Consider the following 23,674-nt stretch of genomic DNA (forward strand, 5'->3'; position numbering starts at 1 on the left):
AGCATACGTCGGGACTGCCGTCCAGAGCATCAATCTCGCCCATTTCTATGCAGGTATTCACGTGCACCATGTCCACAGACCCAAAAACAAAGTCGAAGAGGATGACCTTTTTGGTTAGTACTATCAGTCGGGCTCGTCAACACGTTACAGATTTCATCAATACGAAACAATAAAAGCTACTCCCTGCGATCCAAAAAAAAAAATGACAGAGTTCTAGTTTAAATTCGTACTACATTTTTAGTAAAATTCTGATACTTTTTATGGATCGGTGAGAGTAGAGTAAAACGAGAAGGAATTACATGTGGATGCGTTTTTCAAGAAAATATATCGTATTTAAAATATCAATAACCTTTTATAAATATGTTCCATCAGGTGCAAATAATACTAATTACATCAAAATAGCATGAAAAGGTGTGGTTGTGCTGTCCAATCCCATTCGTACTTGTTGAGAGTACTTTCTCTTAGTTCATGCAAACAAAGAGAGAACTGAGCTGCTGAACTGAAAACTGGATACGACCACAAATAATACGTTCAATTTCAGCTTCTTCGAAGACCAAAATAGAGAGTAGAATATAAAAAGAATGTTCTACATACACAGCCTAGCCACCTTTCTCCCCGAGTCTCCTGCCATAGCCAGTATCCTCACCTCACCCAGAACCAACCAATCACAGAGCTCCTTTGTATTCTCTCCAAGATGCACCCTTACAAAACCACAACCAGAAATTTTCACAACATGAAGGGCACACAGACTGACAGACAAAACACCCTCAAGTCTCCACACCACCACCACCACCAAGTACAATCCTCCCACAAAACCCCATCCACTCCTTTATCATCGTTTCCCTCCCTTTCCTCCCCTCTCCCGTTCATCCTCAGCCCCCTCTTTGCCTGCCATGGCAAACGCTTCTCTCCAATCCTTCCTTCTTCAGCACCACCATTCTTTCCTCAACAGCACAGTCCATGACGGCTCCCCTACTGCAGCTCTCAGGCTCACCACCAACGCCAGCACCAGCATTTCCTTCAAGCTCTTCACCAGCAGCTCCTCCTCGGTGACCACAGCATCCACTGCAGCTCCAACTCCGGTCGCCTCCGCGGCCACGACAACGTCGCCTCCTACACCCTCCCTGGAGCTCCTAGGCCAGCAGCTCGCGGAGGGAGATTACCGCCAGGCCGACGAGACCACCCGCGCGCTCCTCATCTACCTCGCAGGCGAGCCTGCGCGTCGTCGAGGGTATGTTTTCTTCTCGGAGGTCCAGTTCATCTCTGTGGAGGACCTCCGCGCCATCGACGCGCTCTGGATGGAGCACAGCAACGGCAAGTTCGGGTACAGCGTGCAGCGGCGGATTTGGGAGAAGTCCGTGCGCGACTACACCCGCTTGTTCATTAAGATTGGCTGGATGAAGAAGCTGGACAGTGAAGTGGAGCAGTTCAACTACAGGGCCTTCCCTGATGAGTTCATATGGGAGCTGAACGATGACACGCCAGAGGGCCATCTGCCCCTCACCAATGCCCTCAGAGGGACACGGCTCATGGAGAACATATTCACTCACCCTGCCTTTGACTGCCCAGAAGAGGAAGCAGCAGAAGAGGAGAACAATGACACAGGCAGCAACGGTGGTCAGAATAAGGATGATAGCAAAGTGAGGGTGAGGCCAAAGATTATGACAGACTTCAAGCCTGACTACTCCTTTTAAGGAGCATGCAAAGCGCATGGATGTTTGTGATTCTGTCATGGTGCAGTTGATTTAAGAAGTCATGTTTCTGTAGTTCGTTTTGGTTGTTTTGTACTAAACATGCATGGAAATTTGTGACCAGATATATTATAAAGATAAATGTTTGAGAAGCTGTTTGCTCTGCACACTTATCCTTGCGTCCACACATGCAAAGGATAAACAGCCTACACTGGACAAAGCTAAAATATAAATATGGCGAAAGCATGGATGCTATGCTTCCTGTGATGGATGGCATGCAGATGGAGGTGGAGCAATGGCACTACTGATGCATGCAAATGCCATGGGAAGATGCAGGTAACTAATATACGCTTTTCTCCATGATACGCCATTGGAAAGCTCAGTGCGGAAATGGCCTGTCATTTTGAGGAAACCACCAGGTAGAAAAGGGTTGTCCATAACAGAGAACCATCAGTTTCCGGCGGATCATATCCACTTGTTTCCTGGAAAGTGACTGATTGATGTGAGCAAGAACAATTTTGGCGATATAGTCGAAATGAGTCTCCAAAACCTGATGAGTCATCTGAGAGAAAATTACCTTTCTTATGACTGCCGCTATTTTTTTCCCATTTCATGCACAAGGACAGAGCCTTCGAGTATGTTGATGTGAGCCATCACACGTTAGGCGCTCATCCATCTGCATGTACAAGCATGCTCCTGGATTCTGAAACAACAGCCAGACGAAAATTAGTTCCATGTATAAAGTATATTCGCCAAAACTCTTAGCCATGTCCAGTACACACTGTCCTCCCAAACAAACACACAGAGTAATGCAAAGCATCAGCTCTGGGAATCTATTGAAATAGGTATGACTGGTTCACTACATTATACTTTTTGAATAAAAGAAGCTGAATAATTGAAAACCAAGGGTAAAGATATTTTCCCCTGGTCCCTGGCCAAGATTCAATACTCAAAACTGATTACACCATGTGGCAGAACCAGTGTTACCTAAATGTTTAGGTCAACGGCGTTATGTCAATGGCGCAGGATAGTACAGCCAGTCCCAATCTCACCCGATCAAATTAAGAGATAATGATCTTATTTAGGAAGTTGAAAGAGACAGAAATAGTTAGGAAAATAGAGATGAATTAGTTTCATTTCAATTAGAGATTGTTCTGTTTTACTTAGATGTTACTTTCTTAGGCAAGGACACCACACCATGTACTCCATAAAGATTAAGGAATTGATTGTCAAAAGACACAAACTAAAGCATAATAGCCTCTCCAACCACAAACATCGATTAGGCCCTGATTGCTGGTAGATAAGGGCAAGTGTCCTATCCCTGGTTTCCTGATATTTACCAACCAATGCACGTGACAGGTTGGCGAAAGTTCTCACAGTGAACTGATAGAGCTTCGTGATTGAGAGAATAATTCTTGGTACCCACTGAAGCCAGCAAAATCTTCTCCGATGAACACCCAACCAGGTCAACTTGTGTACATATATCGTAGGCGAGATATGGCCTCATCGGTTTAGCTCTTGATGTTTCTATGCAACCAAAATGAGCACTGCACTTCTCTAGGGTCAACACAATCATCATATCTAGGCCCATCACTGAAATGTTTTGAGTATGCCTTCAAATGCCAATGCCTCAGGGAAAATGATAATAGGGCTAATTCTCAGCACAGAATTGTTAGTAGTATAATGGTGAGTAGCTAATATCAGCCTTCTTAATTTACACGCATACAAGTCAATTCCAGCATATCTTCCATGGAGATGGCCGAGAAATAACATTGTGGAGATAAATATATTGAATTAACATGTCCAATGACTATTTTAAGGAATGGTTAGAACAGCTACGGACACTTTCGAGTCGGGATATGGCCAGAACTACACACAAAAATATTGTATTTGCATAAAAACTGAGTAATGAAACTTTTTTTTTAGAAGAGCCTCTTAACAGTGTTCATGTGGTCAAATAACATAAATATGTACTAGTCGTACCAAATTTCTTGGAGCTTCATCTACAACTTCAGCAGGTTGGTCAGGTCCAAGACTGGGAAAGCAACCACTTTTGCATCTCATATATTTCTGCAAACTGGTTTCAACAATAAAACATGAGCAAGCGATTTTTCATTATTTTTCTTAAATTGATAATTAATCAGGCAAAAAGGTCAACATAAGTACATATCAAATAAGACCCATAAGCAAGCGTACTGATATTTGGAAATCCTAGAAGAATAATGATAAGCAAGGCCAAATAACTCTGATTCATAAACTAAGTTACTGACAGAACCTAAATCTAACTGGTAAAAGCAAAGTCTCATATTTGGCACAGAATAATTCATTTATTTTCTTAAGAATCTACAGGTTAACAATACTGCTGTCAGTGATTATTTATAGGCTCTGTAATGCTACATTTTATGTTGAAACATGATTCAATGCTTTAGTTTTGGCACCGGCTGGCCCAAAGCCGGTGTAAATATTGGCTCAACTTTAAAATACCTGTTAGTGTTAACTTTAGAATACCTGTTTGTATCAAGTTTGAAATATCTTTCATCGTCAACTTTCATCTAAAGAACTATCTAGTGCAGACTATTCAACATAACAATTAACTGGGCAAAAAAGTCATTATTTCCTTAAAAGTGCTCGAAATAAAACTGGCTACTTGACCAGTCATCACACAGCAATAAATTACATTCAAAAATCAGAATGTAAATCATGGAAAGTTTAGATGTTTTAAATAGACTTACATCTCACATTTGTTCAGCTCAGAAAGCTTGCTTGGAACACATGATTGTCCTTTCGCTCCGCACACAGAATTACACGATTCCCCCTGCCTGAATTTCAAGTATGATTTCATAAAGCAATTCCCATGGGCTTCATTCACAGTCCTAGATATAGAACGTAAACTGAAGTTCCTTACCTCCCCAAAAGGACATTAATGCCAGCCAACCTTGAACCACAGTCTCTTGATCCACAGTTTGATTCAGTTGACCCTGTTAAATAGCTACACATAATCATTTTCTAATGCATAAACAATAATGTCACAACGTGAGCAGTGGGATCAGCACAGACTAAGCCTGAAACTAAAAAGAAACTTATCAGAGGTCTAATTCTTGTTAACTCCCACACACCCAAGAAGTCAAAAAACATAAGAGTTCCACACGAATACCAGGATATCTCAGGTTCCCATAATGTATTTCAATCTCCAAAAAATCCCCCTACCCCACATCAAGCTCGGCATATAAATCTCTAACAGAAGATAACTAATTGATTGAATCTAACTAACAGATAGGGCGCTAACGAACTGATCCAATGAAGCAGATAAAATGTGAAAACAATAATTATCTAATCTGATATGTGCTCTCTCTCTCTCACTCTATGGCCTCAGTTACACCCATGATGTGGTGACCCCTTGTTTCTTGGTTGATGTCCTCTATAAATGGTTAGAGAAGCTAAAATTAAAACTCGGATCTTGAGATTAAGTCTGGATCCAAATATTTTATCTTTGGAGTCTGACATAAATTCAGAAATTTGCTAGCTTCACATCCAGAAGTACTGCACAGCAGTTATCGTCACCAGCATTAGTGACAGTTTCCAATTGCAGCATCTCCTCATATATTTGGTTTCAGTGTGGCTACTGCTACTGCTGACTGTTGATATGCAGTCAAGCCCACGGACCGAAGTGAATTGGCTTGGCCTTTCTGAACCGAGCTAGCCACTACTTATTGCTAATAGTATGTAGCAACAAGCTGACCCAAGCGGAGCTTGGCTCCTATCGACATTTAGTGGGCGGTTGAATTCAAATATCATGAGGAAATAATAGATAGCATTAACAAGATAGCTTAGGTGTACCAGAAATGTTCAGAATGTATGCTATAACTAGAGAATGTGGTGATTTAGCCAAGATGCAAGAATATAATGCTTACCAGATGAATTTTGCTGCATCATGAAGCAGTGATGGAAATCACTCACATAAGCATTTTCATGGACCTGAAGATTCAAAGGACAACTTACATTCAAAGAAAGAGTTGTTTACCATATAATTTGAACTTGTAGTTGCTGTATTTGTAACATGACAGATTCCCAGCGAAATAAGACACTGTGGTGATGAAAATACGCTGAACCACTGTGTTTCTTATTTCACATATGCATGTAAAAGGTGTCCTGAAACAATCATATTATAGCCTGAGAAGGAACAAGTACCACGCTTGCGGAACTATGGCGGCATCTTCCCATGCAGAAATCGAAGATATCGGTGTACGTTCCTAAAAGAATAATAATCTGTCAAACTCTTCCAACACATTAAAGTATTCAAGGTAAACCAAACAATAACTACAAGCATCTTACCAGCAGTAACAGGCTTAGCTACCTTCAACTTCTGCACATCCCCTTCGTTGGTCTGTCACAAGGATGAGTAAATGACTCATTTATTTAAATTACCTATGCCAAATCAAGTATTACAGGTAAGAATTTACCCTAGAAGGATCCAAGCAGCAAGAAACGCAATACTCGTAAGAGTTGCAGCACTGTAAATCAAGGCTGCAGCCCCTGGATGGTGCCATGAACTGTGTTAGATTTACAATGTTTCCCTCTTTGTAAGAGGCGATGCTTTTATTGATATTTGTGCAACAGAGGGTAAGAAACTCACTGACAGGAAAAGCGTGCCCCTGTTCTTGGGCAGCAGCGAGACCATGGATCGACGGAAAGGGCAGAACATACATAACCTATAAAGATTGTGCTCTATTAGAGGGGAAAAGGCTATGAGGGAGCATAAGTTCAGAGGACAGGATAGGCCAGAGAGAGGGGCCATGTGTTATACCATTATCATCTGATATCAAATGCCGCCCTTGAACAGTTCTTCTGCACAGAATGGGTTCAGCCAAACCAATGTCCTTCCTGAACAAGGCTCAAATTCAGGTTCTGTCATCAGATTTAGTGAAATTGCATCCAGAATGGCAGTAGCTGAATGTGCTAACACGAATGGAGAAACACTGATGATCATGGACGGTGCAATGTGCAATGCAACCTTTGACCCGGCATGAAGCACCATTTGAAAAGAATTGTTACCCTGTATTTAGCTCAATGCTTGTCATTTTATTGGATTCTCCTGTATAATCAAATTCTGTGACAGTAATGAAATCGTATACAGTATATGCTGTACACCTGTATGGCATCTACGGTGCTGCAAATTAAGCCGCACGGCAACAGGCAGGCAGCTGCCAATCGTGCCAGACCGAAGCAAAACAAGAAAGAAATACTACCACGGATACTCGATACCGACGGAAAAAATTAACAATTTAGAGCTCCGAAGAGCGACGAAGAGAGCATTTGCGTTTCTAGGACGCGACGCTGGACTGGGGGAGGCGGGGAACGGATCTCGCTCACCGGATGGCGGAGACGGGGGCGGGGAGACAGGCGCAGAAGGCGGCGGCGGCGTAGAGGATCCTGCGGAGGAAGAGGAGGCGCGGGCTCGCCATCCGGTCGGAGTCCGCGTCGCGGGTGTAGGGATGCGCGCGTGGGCGTCGAGTTGTTTCGCTCAAAGCTGAAACAGAGTGGCAAGCCACAGGGATGAGAGGGCAGTAATGCCAGACCAATCTATTGTGGTGAGAAAAAAAAATTTAAGTTCCTCTTAATCTACACCATTACTAGTACAAATGCCGGTGCTTTACCACGGGTTTTCAAATTTTATTTCTCAATACACATACTTAATTCATAACTTACTATAAAAATTAAAAAAATCAGGGATATCATAATGTAATACAACATGATAATACTCTTTGAGGTAAGTCTCACACATGTGTTATGGGTCATAACTGTCAAGTCAAGGATCTCTCCTTTTGGATGTATTATTGTCTCACAAAACGTGGATGTATAATTGAAAAAATACTTCTTTTCTGATTAGTCTAAACAACACTTTGAAATTCATAATTAAATGCTCGTGCTTTGCAACAGGTATAAATATTCTAATGGTTTCACACCACTCGTGCCAAACATGTAACTTTGGAATTCATAGGAAATTAGGATTCTTATGGGCCTTAAACATCATTGTCAAATCTTGAGCCAGGGCCTTCTCGACAACGTGCAAAACGCTTAATGCTCAAAAAATTGTAGATATTAAATGAAATTGTTTTTATTTACTTCGCAGGGTAATGTTACCATGTCGAATAATCTAAATGAGTTGCTTCATGGCAAATGTTTCCTCTAAAGTGTTGTGAGTCCCACTTTGAACTGCAGACCAAAAGAACCAAATGTCTCTTTTATAAGCCACATCAATTCTCAGAAAAAATCTACGTCGTGAGTAATACAAACAATGCAAAAAAAACATATTTTAAGCATAATTAATTATTTAGTAGAACTTGGCAGCCGATAGGAAATATTTATATTGTTTTACAAATAAATTTAGTTGTCTGATATTGACGATCAACCTACAAACCTTCAGATATTGAATGAACATCTGGACAGAGAAATCGCTCCAAATATATCAAGTAGCTCTCATCAAACTTGCTGCCGGCTTTGCCTTCTGTGCACCTCTGGTAGGCATGAAGGCGATGACAACTGCTACCTCTGTTGCGTGCTCGTTCTCAGGCCAAGTTAATCTTGCATGCATCCATGAAGACTATGACGGCCTCTAACATCGGCACCACAACTCCAGTCGTACGCAGGTTATATATCAGCATCCACTATTAAATACTTCGCCTCCTTCAGGTACTCTACAACTTTGCATCTCCATTGGTTGCGCCCGCATATAGGTGCCAATGTCGAACTTCACCACGCCTCCCTACTCTCTGATGGCCACAACAAACACGTCAACACCCAAGTCTCGAGGATGATGGCGTTCTGGGAGGCGTCTACATAGTTGCCCATCTACAGAAAATATGCACCCATGGCACGTCGTTGATTCATTTATAAAGAAGAGTGATGGTAATAGCACATGGTATCGGGCATGTTGCAACATTGGTCAACTCGCAGACAATGTATTTGTCACCGGTGTTGTAGCATTCAACATTATACATTTTCTAATTAAGTACATCATATCAAAATCCAACAAATGTTTCATCAATTGTGTGTTACTGAAGAGTGCTATGATGCAGATAAATAAAAATATGCAGGTGCAACTCGTGGATTTTGAATGCAAGAATGACCATACTAAGATTTTTCACAATGAGAACCCACAAACATAAAGAATGACCATATGCGATTGTTCAACATGAGGAAGTTAAGTCTGTGAGTGACGAGGTGGAGGATGAACCATGCTAAGAGGTTCTGTTCATTACACAACACTTCTGCCAGTAATGGCCTTTCCCAAAAGAATGTGCAATTGCACTATGCTTCTCTGCTCAAATGGTGAGGTGCATTATCTTTTCATACAAGCATACTTTTAGGTGCAGAGTGAAGCTTCTTGCTTCTTATAAGAAAAGGGATTATCCGAGTGCATTGTGTCAAGAAAATATTACTATAGTTAAAAAAATCAAAATTATGTCTCAGCGTGATACCTTTTGTAGCTCAGTAAGATACAATCGAGCACTTCCGCAAGCTGCAGGTCGGGCTTTTAAGCCACTCAATCTATATATATATAACCAGGAAAGGAACAATCTCTGTCACTGAGTGATATGAGCGTAACTTGATAAGAAGTAATTATTTGAAAAGAATTGGGTTGCCCATGGCCTTAAGCTGATCAAGGCGCTCTTGAAATTCTTTTGCTTGAGCCTCTTCACCATCCATATACAACCAATCCTGCACATGCACTTGCCAACAAGAGCTTCAGCATAGGACATATCCTAGACAAATGATACAGATAACAAGATTCATTGTTTGACTAACAGCTCACTGAGTTTCTCTGCAAAACATTCCCTCTCCTGTTTAGTTTAGACACTCAACATGTCCGTGTTTTTTTCCAACTGTGATGTATCAAGGAAGCAATTGAGACGTCAAAAAAACAAATAAGGTGCAGCACATAAACAATAGTAATTGTGCTATTCGTATATTATCAGTAATCTACATTTGCCAAATTATATAGATATGGAGATTATCATCATAGACTTAATGTATAGTACAGTATGCCAGAACATTGACAGATTTTGTATATCTTATATGGAGAAACAACACTCATCATACGATTTTCTAGCATCCAAGCTAACTGCAAAATGACTTAAATCTATGTTCACATCACAACAAGCTAAAAAAATATCTTTACATTCACTTTGCGGTGTACACACAATAAAGACACAACGAGAGAGAAAAAAGGCAACCTTTTCCTTCATATATAGTATATGTAAGAGTTACTTTTTAGTTCAGCAGTTTTCCTCCTTTCAGCATCCTTCTTATTAAGTACCTCTAACCTACTTTTTGCGTCAGCATACAACTCTTTTGAAAGAATTGATCCAGCACCAGCAGTCATTTCAATGACCTATTTTCGAAATAGGTGAAAAACAGTTACACCATATCTATCTTTTTTTCGAAGGGCCAGAGGCCGAACTTTTTATTAGAAGAAAAGAGAGCAGCGTACAAGGCATACGCATGGTACAGAAGGGTTACAAAAAGAACCCTATCAGGAGCTAGGGAAATACACCACCGGCACCACATCTACCACTATATGGTAGGGCACTCACTCCATTGGCTCCACATGAAACAAAGCTGCCACTACAAAGAAATTATACAGCCGGCTGCCCTCCAAGCATGGAGGTCTTCAATTATGAGCTCAAAAACACGATTCACCGGACTATATTCCTGCTGGAAAATTCTCGCGTTACGTTCTTTCCACAGTCTCCAGTGGACAAGAACGGTAAAAGTATCAAAATCGCGGCGAACTTTCTTTGGAGCCAACTTCCTAGCCGTCAGCCACCACTCTTCCGTACTCTGGAATCTTATTCCGGGGATCGGGAAATCAGCATTGGCCCAGATTGCGGAGGCGGAGCCAAACCTGGAGAGTGTAGGCAATGTACAAAAAGGTGAGTGCAATCTTCATTTGCGAGATGAGCAGAGGGAGCAAACTGCAGAGTGAGGCCAGCCTCTCCTTTCGAGATTATCTGCAGTGAGGCACCTTCGTGGACTGCTAACCACATGAAGAATTTGCATTTCATCGGTGCTTTTGACTTCCAAATTGGTTTGGCACAAGCAAAGTTATGACTGGCCATGAAATAGAGCTGGTAAGCTGTCTTGACAGAGAACGAACCGTCAGCGAGTACAGCGCCAAACCGCTTTGTCCATCTCGGTTCACGGATAGCTCAATCTCAGCCACCATGTCCCAAAGCTTTAGGTACTCCGCAAGAGCTTGAGTTGAGAGCCCACCTTGAACATCTCTAACCCACCTGTTGTTGTACAGAGCAGTTGCAACTGTGATGCCAGAGTTGCGGACGAAGGAGAATAAGATCGGCGTAACCTCATGCACAGCCCGCCCTCCTGGCAGCCATTTATCCGTCCAGAACTTTGCGCGTTTACCGTCCCCAAGTTTAATGTAGGCACCTGCTTTAAAGAGGTCCAGAGCATCTTGATCATCATTAACAGGTATGAGAGCCCACGGCCGCTCCTCTGTAGCCCACCTCAGCCAAGGCCAACGACAACGAAGGGCAGCACCAAAAAGTCTAAGATTTAGGATGCCGAGACCTCCAGCGTGAGTTGGGCGACAAACCCTGGACCATGGGAGAAGGCAGTGGCCGCCGTTTATGTCTTCCTCACCTTTCCAAACAAAACCTCGACACCGTCTGTTAATAATATCAAGGGCCCATTGAGGAATAGGAAGAACCGAGAGAAGATGTATGGGCAAAGCCATGAGGACTGAACGGGTGAGGGTCAATCTGCCACCAGTGTAAAGAAATTTTGGTTTCCAGCCTTTAAGTTTCCTAGAATATTTGTCAATCAAGGGCCATATATCTGCTCTGCGAAGACGACCGAGTGGTAAGGGGAAGGCCCGGGTAAGTGATTGGGAAGTCCTTGCGGATGCGAGTTGAAATGATTGGCCACAAGTCAAAGCAAGGTCATCCTCACAACGGATGCACGTAATGCGAGCTTTTCGCAGATTGACACTTAAACCCGAAGCGCTAGCAAAGAGGTTGAGGACAGCTCCAATGACATCCAAATCAGCAGGCCTTGGACTAAAGAACAAAACCGCGTCGTCAGCATAAATGGATGCTCTAGGAATGTCATGGTGTAGACCTAGATCTGTTAGCATTGCGTTCTCGGAGGCCCACTGCAGAATTGCGTTCAGTGAATCCATAGCCAGAATAAAAAGTGCCGGAGAGAGGGGGTCACCTTGGCGAACACCACGGGCAAGATGGATGGGACGACCTCGTTCGCCATTGATTATAATCCTCGTGTGAGCAGAGGCCAGAATTCCACATATCCACATGCACCAACGTTCACTGAAGTCTCTTCGTCTTAAAATTTCGATCAGGAACTCCCATGATAAGGTATCAAATGCCTTTGAGATATCGATTTTCATCAGAACTGCCGGCTTCTTTTTTTGGTGGAGGAATTTTGATGCATTGGCAACCAACTTGTAGTTCTCGTGGATACTGCGAGTTTGAACAAAAGCGCTTTGGGCTTTTGATATCAGCGAGGGAGCAAGGGGGCAAGCCGCGATGCGAGGAGCTTGGTGAAAATCTTGGAGAAACCGTGAATGAGACTGATTGGGCGAAACTCCTTTATGTCTAGTGGATTTTCTTTCTTTGGGAGCAAGGTGAGGATCGAGCCATTGAGATTACTGAATGTGCGAAATCTGCCCTTATGCAACTCGTCCAAGGCAGCTAGCATGTCATCCGCGATCACGTCCCAGGAAAGTTTGAAAAACAGGCCGGAGAAGCCGTCCGGGCTCGGGGCACGGTCGGAGGGCATCTCCATAATGATCTTCCTCACTTCTTCACGGGAGAATGGAGCCTCAAGATCTCTAGCTTGCCGAGCAGAGAGAGAACTGATTGGAATCATGTCAAGGTTCAGAATCTTCTGCCTGGACGGAGCTGTACCGAATACTTCTGAGAAATAACCCTCTGCAAGCTCCAGCTTATCTTCCACCGAAGTTGCAGCCCTGTCATCATGCTTGAGGACGGGGATGAGGTGTTTGCGCCGTCTGGCATTCGCCTTCATGTGGAAATATTTAGAGTTTGCATCCCCCTCTTGAATGTCGCGGACACGAGCTCGCTGGCGTAGCCTGGTTCTTTCCAGAGAGGCCAAAGCCAGACATTTACCCTTAAGAAAGGCGCGCAGCTGTGGTGACCCGGCATACCACTGCATGGTGTAGTATGCAAGTCTGATATAACACCAATGAAACACCGTTCCACTAGTATTATATCGCTCAGAGTGGTACAACAGAAACATATGCGGGTCCAAGGCATGTCTATAGAATTACAAACATTGACTCTGTTACATAAAATCTTCACAGCCTCCTACTTTACAATGAGGTAAAACTGCAAATCAACTCCAGAAGAACGACTCGTAGCCTAGTCCTAACATGAACTCTATTTGTAGAGTATTTCACTAACTACAGAGGCTAAGAATAGATTCTAGCTAAATATGAGCTAGGTTTAGGGAGCTAGTCCCCTTCTATTGCTAATCTAGGTTTTCTCCTTGTTGGATGTGGTATCTGACTCTTCTGACATGGTCCTTTCTCTTGAAGTAGTTGTTGACTCCTCGGCCTTTGAGTTGCACGGTAGATCCTCCTTCGATGCCTCCATATCTAAGCGGGGATTTAAGAGTGGGATGAGTACGAGCGTACTCAACAAGTTCATTATAGGAAAGAGGTGTTTAATGCACTAGCTACAGCATTAGACCGGAAAGTCTAATACCAATGCAGGTTTTCATAACTATTTCTTCAAGAGGTTGCTTTTATTCGGAAGAACTATGTCCGTCGGCCTTCACCGGTTTACTAGAACTTCATGGAGCTCCTTTCCGGCCGCGTTCGCAGTTCCATATCCCGGAACAGGGAGTGACAGTCACGGTTCTTTACACTCGCAGAGGTGTGTTGCTTTACCCATAAGAGATCTTAACCTTGGTGCCAACCGAGTCTAGTTCTCGTCCACACTTCCTTTGGTGTGAGGCCCGGTATAAGGTCTAGCCAATCATGTTCCTCCGCTACCTCGCACACCCACCCTTTTGTAAGACTGTCTTCCCCTATATCCATGATGAGACCGTTCTGGGCATTTGTTCTCCCCTATACCGATTAAGGTAGACCGTTCGAACAATTTTATATGCCTTCCCTATCAATCATGGATAGACCGTTCCGGACATCTTACAATCCATCATAGACCGCATTACCGTGGGGAATTAGAATGGGATCCCCACCCCACCGCTTGCCCAACCTGGGTCAAGTGTCTACGGTAAGCGCATCCGTTGATGTACGAGAGGTGGAAACACTTTTGACTACTCCGTCCCACTCCGGATCTTATGGTTAACACGGGTATTACGGCACAAGAATCACTGGCGACATTTGTTGTTTAATCCTAGATGGATATAAACCCTTGCAATGGAACCTCCACCATATCAACACAATCCATGGTTCCATTGCCAACCACATAGTCATATTCATAGTTATGAAAGTAGTGGTTTTGGTTTTTATGCAATAGTGATAATCATAGTACTTTGCAAGTAATTTGATAAAGATATTCAAATGACATGAGCAAGCGATGAACTTGCCTTTCTTGATCGCAAGATTATGCAGTCAAGGTCTTCGATACGCAATAACTCCAAATTCTGAAATAGCATCATCGTCCGGTAAGGATGATGTTTAAAAGATTGCCAAGGATGCAATAATGCATAAGTATGAGATGCAATCGCTCTAAGCGTGATCTAACCCCGATGATTTAGGATCAGTGAGTTGTATGATTAGTTTAGGGTGTGTTGCACTTTTAGAGTGATTCACATACAAGGTTCTTATTCAGGTGTGATTACTTGGTATTATCAACGAGTAGATAATAAAGAATAATAATCAATTGAGCACACAAAGAATGATAATTGGCATAATGTTATCAAGTAAAGAACAGTGGTCAGTTTTAGTACTAGATGGCATGGTTAAGGATTAATTATCATATACTTCAAAAGAATAACTTTTGAAGAACATGTTCTTTAATAAGGAACAAGTATGATAATCAGGTTGGTTTATCTTGTTAATGATAGCTGGCTATGGTTTTTAGGTCCCTATAAGCAGGGTTGGTGATGATTCCTTATTTTCTTCAAAAGAATAACTTTTGAAGAACATACTTCTTAAATAATAAGAAGTATATCAATTAGGGTTGAGGTTGTCTAGGTTTGCTATTGGATCTACTAAGTAAGGAATGGTTGGTTCCTAAATAGGATGGTTCATAAGCATCTCACACTAGTAGGGTTTAGTGGAACAGGGTTATGTAAAGTAAAATAGTAGGTATGGGTGTTGTTAGGGTTCATCACATTGGTGTGATGATAATTAAAGTTACTTAAAGATGATACTTCTAAGGATATGAGCTAGGTTTTGCATTTGGTTGACCCTATTTGATTAACCATGTTGGATAGGGATGCATATATGGGATACTAAATGATTGATAAAAGAGCTCCTACAGTTTATGAGGACATAACAAGTATTTAATTGTTAATTATGGTTTTGTGGATCAGAAGTAAGTACATGATTACATATTCTAACCTAGGTTTAGGTTTAGAAGTCATTTAGGGTTTAGATGTAATAATGGAGCTAGGGTTCCTAATGATATTAGGGTTTTAGGGATCACATGGAATGATGGGTTCCTGGTTCTATTACTTATGAAATTAGGGTTTTCTAAATACCCTAAAGTTCTTGAATTAATAACTTCACTTTAAGGTTGAAGTGATTAATAACTTTGAAATAAAATTAATATTGGATTTAGCATTTTATTATTTTCAATGAATTAATAATTAAGGTATTTATTAATCAGCGTTTAAATCCTTCTAATAAGGATTTAACAAGTCAACAATTAAATAAAATTAGTTTTATTGTTTTCTTTATTTATATACTGGTTTTTACTTAATTAAAAAGTTTTTCCAATATTTGAATTTTAATTGAATTTGGAATTAATAAATAAAACTTAAATAACAAGTATTTAATAATTGAATTTTTATTAAAAATAAAAATTACATATTATATTTTTATTGGATAGATTTTTATTTTCTAAGAATTTTGATAACTCATTTATATTTTTCGGAGTTGTAATGCATTTTTGATAAATTGGCAAAGTTTCAGTAACTTAATGAATTTGAATTAAAACTGAAAAATGACTAAGTGTACCGGCCGGGGCTACCCACGGCCACCGGCTGGTGGGTCCATGCCCACGCTGGAGGCCACATGGCACCGAGGTGGCAACCCCGTGCCTCACCGGCGGCCGGGGACGGTACTCGCCGGAGCTGGAGCGCGTCCCGCGGGGCGTGTGCGGTTTCGTTGGAAAGGAGACGCCGAGGCGAACCCAATGGTGACGGCGCCGCTCCGGTATGGTCACCGGAGCGTGCCCGGCGGCGAGAAACAGCGGCAGTACATACGGGTTGCTCGATGCGGCGAAGCTACGGCGTGCAATCGAGCTTAGCGAGCATGCGGGGAGGTCGGTGGCTCACCAGGAACACGGCGGGCTTGACGGCGAGGCGAATGGAGGCTTGTATCGCCGGAATTCATGGCGCCGGCCGTCGGAGGGAAATGGTTGCCGACGACGCTACGGGCGCCCTGACTCGATTCCTTTTGCGAGAAGACCATGTCGAGGATGGCGGTGACGATGGTGGTCGCGGCTTGGCCTGGGGAGGTCTCTACCGGCGACGACGTCGGAGGCAGGGCCGCGCTAGGGTTTCGATTTGGGGCAAAATTAGAACAGAGGAAGGGAAATGGAGGACTCCAGCCGCGTTTTATAGGTCCTCCCGAGTGTGCTGGCGGTCAGAATCGGCGGCGACGACCACGGGACGTGGCTCACCTCGTCGCGGTGGCGAGCTCCTGTGCGTCGAGTGGAGGAGACGAAGAAGACGACGCCTCTCTGTCTTTATCCACGCGAAGGGTTACCTGGGCCACGTTGGGCTGTGCTGGGCTGGTGCGGTTGGGCCAGTAGTTGGGCTGGTTGGTGGGCTGCGTCGGCTTGGCAAGGTCTAGGTAGCCAGGTAAGGCCTTTCTCCCCTTTTCTTTTATCTGTTTTTTTTTATTTTTCTGTTTTCAAATTCTATTTTAATTCCTGGTTTAAATTCAAATTTGAATCCTTTTCTATGTTGCAGGTATTTCTTAATTGAATAATACAAGGAATAGCCCAAGATTCATCATCCAATTAGATAATGTATTAGAAAATTTAATGTGAGTATTATAACCTTGGTTTAGTGGTTATTATTGGGTTTTGAATTCAAATATCCATATGGACCTGAATTTGACTATTATCTTTAAGAATGTTAAAAATTGTTTTCCATATGATAATTTTATTACTTAGTGATATATGGAGTTTTGTTGGTATTACTTTGTATGAAACAATCCCAAAGTAGTACTTATTAATGAATTTAAATAAGGGGTGACTTAATGGCATAGGTTCATGTGTTAAAACATCTCTAAGGATTTGACCTCCTATTTGAAAAGGTTGTCACTTGCCTATTATTTTATGTGCATAACTATGTGCTAATGAATTGTATTAATTCTATCTTGAATGCTCTAGGGTGAACATTATTCTCAACATAGCTTGGTTTTGACTTATGAGGATAAGTGATTGATCACACATATGATTTTAATTATGGTATTTAACACTAGGTTAATCTTAGGTTCATAATTGAAACATAAGATGTAGTTTGTGAGCAATCCTAGGGTTCTAATGAGATTCACCTAATGACAGTTGGTTTGACTCTCAACTATGGCCTGGTTTGTATTATGATCACCATAGTGATATATAAACTAGGGTTGAGATTTACTTCTAGGTTATAGAGATGGGGTGTCTCCATATTGCATGTGCTAGGGTTTAAACTCCCCTAACCATGGTAAGGTGTTTACTTGCTTAATATTTCATGTGCTTCCCTAATTACTAAGGATTTGAGAATTGATTTTATCTTCTACCAATTTATCTTCTATTTTTATCCCCAATTTATCATTAAAGTAACTATATTGGTATTACTTATTTTTATAGTTAACTTTGGTCAAATGGATGGTTGGTTTCTCACCATATAAAGTATGGAGTTTTACTCTAAGGTTTTCTTAGGTTGTTTAGTTTCTGAAGTATGGATATGGTAGGATTCTTCTTATGATCACCAAGTGATTCACAAGTTAAGGTTAGGATATAAATCTAGAGTTTCTTACTAGTGATCTCCCTATAATTTAATGTGGAAATGGGATCTCCTTATACTAGTAGGGTTTAACTTATCCTCACATATCTCCAAAGCATGATTATATATGATCATCTTGTTCTTAATATCTTTACTTCAAATTCTTAGGGTTTATGATCATTACACAATTTATAATGATCAGGGTTGGACTTACTAAGGTATCTCTCCTTGAATGGGTTTCTCACTCTCAAGATCAAGTGTTGTATTGATCAACTAAATATATACTTTCTTTTATAGTTCCTTGAATGGGCATAGTTATGGTTGTCTCAATTATCTTGAGTATAACACCATAGGTTGAGCTTTCTCATTTAGGAATGGTTATCCTAGGGTTTATGGTGTACTCCTAATATCTCCTTAGGTATCTAGGCTAAGGTTTCATTTGTCTAGTTTAATTGGGTTAGTCTCTTCCTCACCTCATCAATTCAGGGTATGGTATTATTCCATGTGATATTAGGTTATCTCACCACTCCAAGGGAAATGGTTTTCAACCTAATACTTTAATTCAATGATTGTCCTTGAGTCTTAAATAGGTAAAGATAAGAGTGGTATGAATGGTCTCACTCATTTGGGAAGGACTTGAATGATACTCTAGGGTTCCTCTTGAAGATGATGATTTGAATACTTGGATGTATATCCAAGGTTTAGCTCAAGGTTTGTTATTGCTTCTCCGATAAATACTATGGAACTCTCATCTCTGTTGGTTTGATGTATAATAATATGGAATATAGAAGAATATATACTTCTTGAGTGGACCTCCTTGTGATAATTCCAATGTTGAAGTGGAATGAGTACCATGGAGTTTCATGGTAGGATCATGGATAGTTTTTAAGACATGGAGAAGATAAGTGAAGAATAATTTCTCCAATTATTGTTACTTGATTTCCAAATAGATTGATGTTCATGGGTTATGGCAAGGATTACCTTATTATAATCTTTTATAAGATCAGGTAATTGATCATTGAGTAAAGTGTTGTTGTGTTGATTAATAGTTTCATTTGATCTAACCCCTTAGATCAAATCATTTCTACCCAAAACAAAGTTTTTGCAAAGTCACATTGAGGTTTATAGCGCTTGACTTGATGAGCTACTTCAATTCCACCAAGGTCAAGTTCTTTATTTGGGAAGGACTTTAATACTAACCTAAATTTAGGCTCCATAGAAATTGATATGATCACCATTATCTATGTTTCACATAAATTTTGTCTCTCTTTAAGGAATGTTTTGAATAATACTCTAAGGTTCCACTTAGAGATGATGATTTGAATACTTGGATGTATATCCAAGGTTTAGCTCCATGTTTGTTATTGCTTCTCTAATAATTATAATAGAACTTTCACCTCTCTAGGTTTGATGCTTAATACTTTGGAATAGAGAAGAATATATTCCTTAGTTGGATCTTCTTGTCTTGTTTCCAAGATTCAAGTAGAATGGATATCATAGGGTTTATGATAAGGATATGGATTAGTTTAAGACATGGAGAAGATAAGTGAAGAATAGTTTCTTCATTTTATTGTTACTTGATTTATAGTACAATAGATGTTCATATGTTATATCAAAGATTACCATGTTATGATCTTTAATAAGATCAAGCAATTGATCATTAAGTAAAGTGTTGTTGTGTTTATTATTAGTTCCATTTGATCTAACCCCTTAGATCAAATCATCTCTACCCAAAACAAAGTTTTAAACAAAGTCACATTGAGGTTTATAACGCTTGACTTGATGAGCTACTTCAATTCCACCAAGGTCAAGTGAAACTTCAGTCATCGTGATCGTTTTACTTAAAAGCGCGAAAATTCCCTAGATTTTCTATGCATGAATGCAATGCACACATCTGTTTCCTCTATTTTTGTAACCCCATTACCTGGGATATTACAGTCTCTACCTCTTAAACTAAACTTCGTCCTCGAAGTTTGAACTCTCTCACGTTTCCGAAGTGTGGTTCTGACTTATGCAGACTTAAACTTTTCTAGAACTCCGTAGTGATCTCACTGGATATAATTGAATATATCCCTTGTCCAGATTCTTCCTGGAATCCATTAGGGTTTGTCTCTGAACCATGGTTCTTTACTTTGATTCCATTATTTCTTTCAATATTATAATCTTGTTTCCTTTCTCATTGAAGAATCAATGATGGGACTTCTTCTGATGCTGCTAGTCTTAACTGAAGACTGGTTTTATAACTTACTCCTAATTAGTAAATAGGTCTTTGTTTTCCCTTACTACCAAAATTGCAGTAATGGTACTTAATGGGTCCTAACTATGGAATTGGTCGTGATGGTTTATTTTCCTAAGAATGGATTAGACTCATTTAGTCCATCCAATCATGGTTTATGGTTGATACCTCTAACTATTTTGGGTTATTTAGGTTCCATGAAAGGAATCATTCAAATAGACTTTAGTTTTGGTATGGTCAATCTACTTCAGTCTTTGGCCTTCTTGAGCTGTATTTGGTCTATGGTGTTTTCTTCGTCCAACTTCTTTATGCTTGACTTACTTGAGCCTTCGTACTCCTAAGTAAATACTACTCACTTTCTCAAGTTATAGTCCACTTCTTACTTCCTCGAAGTATAAACCTCGGCTTCTGGTCTGACTTCCTTCTGAAAGTATTGTTCATCAGTCTTATGAAAATAAGATCGAACTTCCTCCCAGTTCAGACCTTCTTCTTCTATTATGCTCAAGGTATTGAGTTATTGTACATCCAACTCAATCTTTACTCTACCCCTTAGAGTTTTCTTATGGTCTTCAATGCCTTTTCTTCCAACTATTGGACTATGGTTGGAATATTGGTCTCGGTTCCAACTTATGGGCTTTACTTCTTCTAAGGTCTTGCGAAGAATGTTTGTGGTGTATCCACTCAATTATGGACATCCATCATGAATCCTTTAACTAAATGTTTAAAGGTCTTAATTATTTTACTGACAAGATTTTTATTTGTTCACAAACTTTTGTTACAACTAATTAAATCATGGACTATTTGTAATATCAACTGATACCAGCTGTGGTTATTATACCAACTGTGGCTATTTGATATCTAAAAATGGATTCTATTATAGGTTCTGATCAACTGGACGAGACATCTTCTACTTTATCTCGCAGTATTGATCCTATACCAATTGTGGTCTTCTGATATCGACTATGGTTTTCTTATATCTGCTATGGTTTCATATATCATCTTCCTTCATTCAGGGTTTATTTTGCAAGAAAACCACTAACTGACACTATGAATATAGTATCCGAAGTGATCTCCCACGCATTCCCTCTTCCATGATGACTATGGTTCTACTTTTACGTCTCCATAATCATCATATTTCTCACCTCATGCTTCTCATGTACTAAAGTATTCCTCTGTTGAGGTAAGCATGAGTTTTTGATTGTACTTTTTTCAGAGTATTGTGGTTACTTCCCACAACTTTACTTCCTTTTTCTGATGAACCTTCATCTTGTCTTTAAGATCTTCAGAGTTCGTCACTTCCTCACACGTTTACCATTACCCTCTAGATCTATAGCATCAAGTAAGGAATTGATATTGCAACATGCATTTGCATATCAAAGTCAAACTTCATGTATGGATCTAGTCAAACAATGAAAATTCCATAAAATCCAAGAAGATTCAGCTTTGTGCTTATAATACACATCATCATAAGCCTGATTATACTAGTTGAGTAAGACATCTCTAAACATCAGGCTCTGATGTGTAGTATATAACACCACATAAGATAGGTTTATAGCGTGATACTTAGCACGAGTATATGGGATTCTACTATTTGTCTCAACATTTACCTTAATTGCACAATTGCAATGAGATAAACTTGACACAAAGTGGTCTGGAATAGTTCAAGTTAGTTTTCTTTGGAAGTACTACTTAACTTCCATTTTTGTTGAGGACTAACTCACCTGATATATCTAGGTTCTAGTATGGCTACTCTAAACACATATCTATTGGAATATAGCTTCTATCCTTTCAAGTGTTTCTATCATAAACCTATGGTCATGATGTGCTTGGCGCACTTCCCATGGTTTTGAAGCACAGTTTTTGCACTATTATCTGGTTTCTTATTGTTTTCCTCCTCAAGGTTATAATGTTCCATTCCATCACATAATGATTCTCAGGTGAATCATATATGATTACTATCTCTAATCAGTAAGTAGTCATGTTTTATTTCTATTTCTCTTCCTTACTTCCCATGATTGACTCATCATGGTCTATACTATCTTAAACAACTTATAGTTATCACTTACTATCAATTGTTTCACATGTCTAGATAAGTTTACTTACTTATTACTTGTATTGGTTTACCCTTCTAATTGGATATTTTTCTTATACATATATCTTCATTACTTGATATCACTCCTATTACAGGTCTGGATAACTCTTGCTTAACTATAACAAGTATTGGTACACATCTTCCACTAGGATATCTTCCTTATGGTTGTATCCTCTCTTTGGACTACAATGTATTGTATACCAATTGTGATCTACTCATCTATTGTTTGAAGGACTTAATGGTGTCCTACATGTTTGGGATTAGCCAACTGACTTCACTTAAGAAAGATAGGTAAGAAATGTTGACTTAAGTGTGTCAGGATTATTCTCAAGTGAATATCCATCTCAAGTCATAAGGTTATTTGGTTCACCTAAGACAACTTCCTATAGACACTACCAATCCTATAGGTCTCTTTTACAAGGTTTTAATCCTAGGGTCAAAGCATTTGCTCTGATACCAACTGTGGTGACCCGGCATACCACTGCATGGTGTAGTATGCAAGTCTGATATAACACCAATGAAACACCATTCCACTAGTATTATATCGCTCAGAGTGGTACAACGAAACATATGCGGGTCCAAGGCATGTCTATAGAATTACAACACGTACTCGTTACATAAGATCATCACAGCCTCCTACTTTACAATGAGGTAAAACTGCAAATAAACTCCAGAAAAACGACTCGTAGTCTAGTCTTATCACGAACTCTATTTGTAGAGTATTTAACTAGCTACAGTGGCTATGAATAGATTCTAGCTAAATAGGAGCTAGGTTTAGGAAGCTAGTTCCCTTCTATAGCTAAACTGGGTCTTCTCCTTGAAGTATTTGGTATCTGACTCCTCTGACAGGGTCTTGTCTCTTGAAGTAGTTGTTGACTCCTCGACCTTCGAGTTGCACTGTAGGTCCTCCTTCGATGCCTCCATATCTAAGCAGGGATTTAAGAGTGGGATGAGTACGAGCGTACTCAACAAGTTCATTATAGGAAAGAGGTGTTTAATGCACTAGCTACGACATTAGACCGGAAAGTCTAATACCAATGCAGATTTTCATAATCATTTCTTCAAGAGGTTGCTTTTATTCGGAAGAACTATGTCCAGTCAGCCTTCACCGGTTTACTAGAACTTCATGGAGCTCCTTTCCGGCAGCGTTCGTGAGCTCCATATCCCGGAACAGGGAGTGACAGGTCACGGTTCATTACACTCTGCAGAGGTGTGTTGCTTTACCCATAAGAGATCTTAACCTTGGTGCCAACCGGCAATTGTTCCCGTCCACACTTCCTATGGTGTGAGGCCCGGTATAAGGTCTAGCCAATCATGTTCCTCCGCTACCTCGAACACCCACCCGTTGTTGCATACCCCGACCCCGGGTCCTCGTCGGTCCCATTATTCCCGTAATTTCGTGGTGGACCCCGACCACGACAACAGCTTTGGGACTCGTCAACCAAACTCCTTCTGCAACCCGTCGTA

The 23,674-nt window shown here is 40.6% G+C and overlaps 2 protein-coding genes and 1 pseudogene across 2 annotated transcripts; 1 reads left to right on the forward strand and 2 right to left on the reverse strand.

Annotated features, from left to right (window-relative positions):
- Window positions 1-727: 727 nt before the first annotated feature.
- Window positions 728-1,843, forward strand: LOC124703662 (tetrapyrrole-binding protein, chloroplastic-like). The gene has a single exon (XM_047235886.1). It carries the CDS (start codon window positions 894-896, stop codon window positions 1,692-1,694), a length of 801 nt encoding a protein of 266 aa, XP_047091842.1. The 5' UTR covers window positions 728-893; the 3' UTR covers window positions 1,695-1,843.
- Window positions 1,799-7,153, reverse strand: LOC124703660. The gene is made up of 12 exons (XM_047235885.1): window positions 7,062-7,153; window positions 6,496-6,572; window positions 6,325-6,400; window positions 6,152-6,224; window positions 6,024-6,075; window positions 5,880-5,941; window positions 5,603-5,666; window positions 4,597-4,669; window positions 4,424-4,510; window positions 3,675-3,768; window positions 2,269-2,394; window positions 1,799-2,173 (listed from the first exon to the last, which is right to left on the reverse strand). Exons 1-11 carry the CDS (start codon window positions 7,151-7,153, stop codon window positions 2,302-2,304), a joined length of 843 nt encoding a protein of 280 aa, XP_047091841.1. The 3' UTR covers window positions 1,799-2,173; window positions 2,269-2,301.
- A 2,004-nt stretch (window positions 7,154-9,157) lies between these two features.
- Window positions 9,158-23,674, reverse strand: part of LOC124696786 — a 28,375-nt pseudogene continuing 13,858 nt past the window's right edge.

The sequence above is a fragment of the Lolium rigidum genome, chromosome 3 (genome assembly GCF_022539505.1).
Source record: "Lolium rigidum isolate FL_2022 chromosome 3, APGP_CSIRO_Lrig_0.1, whole genome shotgun sequence".
NCBI lineage: Eukaryota > Viridiplantae > Streptophyta > Magnoliopsida > Poales > Poaceae > Lolium > Lolium rigidum.